We start from the raw sequence: 4,484 nt of genomic DNA, 5'->3' as shown, positions 1-4,484 counted from the left end.
TTTGCGATGTATTTGAATGCTAAACTATTATTTATTATGTAAACCAGGCTTACTTAACGTGCTTAAAAAACATCCTCTCACATGAGCAAATGTGTGTTTGGCCCAAGCTCAGGCTGAACGGCACGGATTGTACTACGCAGTGGTAGGCCTGTCACGATAACAACTTTTTGTTGTGCGATATATTGCCCCAGAAATAATTGCGATAAGCGATATTATTGTCATTTTAAAGACCATTTTATGCCACTGAATATATAATCATAATGTAACAGCATAATAATGCAAGAAGGCCTACACACTTCCAAATGACAACAAACTTTTAATTTTTAAGAATGTTTAGCTCATGGAAATTAAGTATCAAAATATTAGATAACTTAAAAAACCTGAATTATTAGTAAATAAACATTTTCTAACAAAAAAGTGCTAAGTAGAAAAAAAGAAAAATGCACAAAGAACTTGTATGGAGATTTTTCCATCTACAGATTTTTCCCTGACCTTCTTTTCTCTGTAAATTAAGGGTGCACACTATTGCTGAAAAACACAATCACTACTTAGCAGTCAGATGTCTGTATGCACAAAGGCACAGCTCCCTAAACAAGACCATATCTGCAGATGGAACTTTGTTTGTAGAAGCATTTTTTAAATGTGAACTAGCACCTCATGACTACACCACGTTATGTACGAGAAGCTGCAAAAGACACAGGCGCAAGTGGAATGTACAAAACATGGTGACATTAATTTTTAAGTAAATATAATGGGCGATATATTGCGTCACCAAAAATTATTGAGGTCATGTACATATATTGCGCGATAAGTCGATATATTGATTATTGCGACAGGCCTAACTGTGATGTACATCCGAATTGAACGGACTATTAAAAATGAAAAAATGTAGGCGTTCTTTCCATCGGTTGTTGATTGGATGGAGGCAAACCTAAATGCAAGCTTGCAGTCCATTATACAAAAAGGGTGGGTTTATGTGGACAAAATGATTGGAGCAATCTGGCATAAGTCACCAGAGAAAAGTCTGTTCTTTCTCTGGAAGAATGAGTTATGACATTTTGATTCACACAGGTGAATTATTCACAGTAAGATTGATTATATGCATTTAGAAAATAGTTTTTTTTTTTTTAAAAAGCATCCACAGATCCACAGCAACTATAAAAGGCATCCACAGAAGGATTCATTTTTTCCCCAAACATTAAAAGACGTGAACATAAAACCAATGAGGTGGAAGCACCTCATGACCCACATTACATTATGTGCTGTTGTCTAGAACAATAAGTTTATTAAATTACTGCACATAATTTACTAAAAAATTATTCAAAAACTGGCAAGGGTGCACATCTCCAGTAAAAAGAATGTCTTAGTTTATGCTGACTACAACCATACCAGAATATTCCAATAGCTGAAAGACCTGTAAATCTATTTTATGGCCATTTATTTAATATTTTTTTAGTAATTGAAAAAATATGGACCTTAAGCAGAAAAAATTTACATGTAAACATGATAAATGTTGATGATTATGCTTTAAATGTAGGGACAACCAAGTGTGTATGTAAAATACAAAGAAACAGAACTGCCTATTGTATCTAGTTAATTGTAAATAATAACATATATGTATGTTTAACATCTCACTACATCTAATTTGAGTTACATCCTATCTGCTGAAATATGGGAAGGAGACTTCAGGCTTCATTGCAGCAAATCTCATACAACTCATCGTGCATGATTCCTAAACAGAGAGAAGAGAAAATAAACAAAATGGAAAAGTATAGTTGCAAATTGCCAGCCTCTCCCTACACACAGGGACGCTCAGGGGGATGGATAAATCATCGCCGTTAGATACGTCACGGGCCAACTCAGCATTCCAGAAGCCGGTGCTCGCGCTCGCTCATACACACACACACACACACACACACTCACAAGCTGGGCTGGAAATGAGTAGCAGCACGCACGAGACATGCAAGCAGTGACAACTCACCATTTCTTTGTACATTCCACCATGAGTTCCTGGTAGGAGGCGACAAACTGGAATTTGGAAGCATGTTTCCCAACACGCTGCAGTCTCTTCCACACCGAAGCCATGGTTTTTTTCCTCTTTAAAGAGCTGACAGTTTGTTTAAAAGACTGTCGTGTTCTGACACCACCCCCTCACAAATCCTTTCCTTGAAAAAGTTCTCAAAAGTATCTTTCCAAAATCGGCTTTTGTGCATTCATTGATGTTTAAGGGGTTTCAAATCAGGTAGAAGAAAGGAAAAAACACGCAGATCCCTTGTCATCAAAACATTAGTGTGGATGATCGCAGATCTGCATGATGGCATGACATGTTAAATCCACCGGGGTGATTGACAGCTCTCACAGAGCTCATTCCGTACAGCAAATCCCTCAAAATAAACGTAAGCAGTGCATGGTAATCCGATATTCCTCATTTCCATGTGTCAATAAACCTACAGAGACAAAGAGGGAGGCAGTTAGACCTTGGTGATAAAGGTTGTTGCACCAAAAGATATCTATTAACTCATTTATCTTTGATTTTCAGATTTCTGCATTAAATATCTGTCAGTTTCAACTCATTTTACCAAACCCATCCTTAATTGAAGCACTGATTCATACCAGTAACAGAAAATTCCCTATCAGTTATCTGTGAAAGGCAATGGAAAGTGATGGTATCAGGAAACAGAGATTTGGCTGACTTTGTGTATCTGTGCAACCAAATTTCATAGTCAGCCAGATTAGATCTTGTAGACCAGTTACAAATACTCTGAAGACTTGAAAACATTTGATACTGTATATCAAAAGTTATTGGTGCATTTTATTTTATTGGTGCATGGTAGAATGCACTGTTTCTATGTACATAATCGACATATTTAAATCAAAGGTTTTATATTTACCCATTTTTGTTTCAATTATGCCACTCACAATACTTCATGGGATTGTAGTTCTTTCCCTTATTAAAGCCTTTAAGTACACAGTTTTGAACCTTTTTTTATGTTGTCATTCACCTAGTAGGCAGCTGGATTTGTTCCTGCTTTGTAACTTTTTAATGAAACTACTTTTTTGAACGCTATGGGAAAAATTACATTAGTGAAAGGATGACACGTAATTTTGCCTAATAACAATGTTTTAATAAAAACTGTCATTTGTATTATGTGTTTTTAATTTTAAAAAATTAAAAAGCTAAAAAGAGAATGCAGTCAGGTATTACATTAAGAATGCAGTCAGGGATAAGCAGGACATTACCCTTCATTATATTGACAGTTGTGCCAATATTTAGTACAGCAGCACTTTCTCTCTTGTGTTAATCAGTAAATATCAAGCAGACTGACAATCAGTTTCCAGTCTTTCTTTTTTCCATTCTGTCAGACTTTTTACATAGCTGACGTTAAAAGTTCAAAAGTTGTGCTGGACTGGCTAAAATAACTCATCCATTTCTTTTAATTATGCTCGCAACTGTTGCTGTTCAAACATTCACGAGATGATAGTTTTATATTCATGCAGGCTTCTTAAAACAACTCATATCCTCATGCACACACTACAAACTGATGAACTGTCAGTGCTGTCAAACTGACTACAGAGACTTAAGATAGATGTTCTCAGGTTACTAGTTAAAGATCCTCTTTAAAGTCACAGTGTTTTTATAAATACCTAGCTTTAGAGATCATTACAACAATCGATAATGAAACTCCTGCAATTACATAGACCATTTCACAGACATTACTCGTAAACATCCTGGTCGCATTCCTGCACTCACCGCGTGAATAATGCCGCAGCAGTAGCGGCTGAATGCGCCCGATGCGGCGGGAGGCGCGTGGCTGCATTCAGCCCGCTAGCGAGCTAAAGAGCCGCTCTGGCAGGATATTCCCATAGAGCTCCGCTAGCAGCCTAGGCTAACCTTAGCCAGGCAGACTATCCTAGGGAAAAGAGCGGCAGCGAAACAGAAATCCCTTGGATACTCAGACGTATAGCGGCAACAACCAAACAGAGGAGCTTGAAGCCGAGAAGCAGTGGTGGTTTTCCCAGTCGAAAGGAGGAAATTCCAGCGCTGTTTTCGTATTCACACACAAACTCAACGAATCAAGACTCCATCATTTTCCTCACCAATCCCACATTCAGTCAAACATCTGTGCTGAGTCTCCGAGAAACGCCCCCACGCGTCTCTCATTGGCTGGGGGCCGTAAATATTTACATATTCATGACATTTCTTAACGCTTTTGTTGCCAGTGAACGCTCCTATTGGTCGATAGAGACATCTTTCAGAGATCTTTAACCCGCCTGTGTGAGCAAGCATACTGAGTTGAGTAGGAACATAAGTAACGTAAACCTTCTTCTATGTGTTAAGGTATAAAGTGTATTAAATATGAGTGTTGTGAAAATAGCAAATATCTGGTAGGCTGAGGCAATTCAGTTCTGGAATATTTATTATTGTGGTAGGATCTGTGAATCTGTGAATAATTAAAAATGCTAGAACAAAACAAAAACTGTTA

The 4,484-nt window shown here is 37.5% G+C and overlaps 1 protein-coding gene across 5 annotated transcripts in view; it reads right to left on the bottom strand.

Annotated features, from left to right (window-relative positions):
- Nucleotides 1-4,116, bottom strand: part of LOC107715969 (EH domain-binding protein 1-like) — a 149,902-nt gene extending 145,786 nt beyond the window's left edge. For all 5 annotated transcript variants that reach the window (XM_016522246.1, XM_016522249.1, XM_016522247.1 and 2 more), the window contains exons 1-2: nucleotides 3,752-4,116; nucleotides 1,982-2,447 (exon numbers count right to left, since the gene is read on the bottom strand). In XM_016522246.1, coding sequence (XP_016377732.1) covers nucleotides 1,982-2,085 — 104 coding nt within the window. In that variant the 5' untranslated portion in view covers nucleotides 2,086-2,447; nucleotides 3,752-4,116. The remainder of the gene's footprint in view (nucleotides 1-1,981; nucleotides 2,448-3,751) is intronic.
- Nucleotides 4,117-4,484: the final 368 nt, after the last annotated feature.

This window comes from Sinocyclocheilus rhinocerous, unplaced genomic scaffold, assembly GCF_001515625.1.
Source record: "Sinocyclocheilus rhinocerous isolate Xijiao unplaced genomic scaffold, SAMN03320098_v1.1 scaffold749, whole genome shotgun sequence".
Taxonomy (NCBI): Eukaryota; Metazoa; Chordata; class Actinopteri; order Cypriniformes; family Cyprinidae; genus Sinocyclocheilus; species Sinocyclocheilus rhinocerous.
This window is presented reverse-complemented; position numbering and strand designations above follow the sequence as displayed.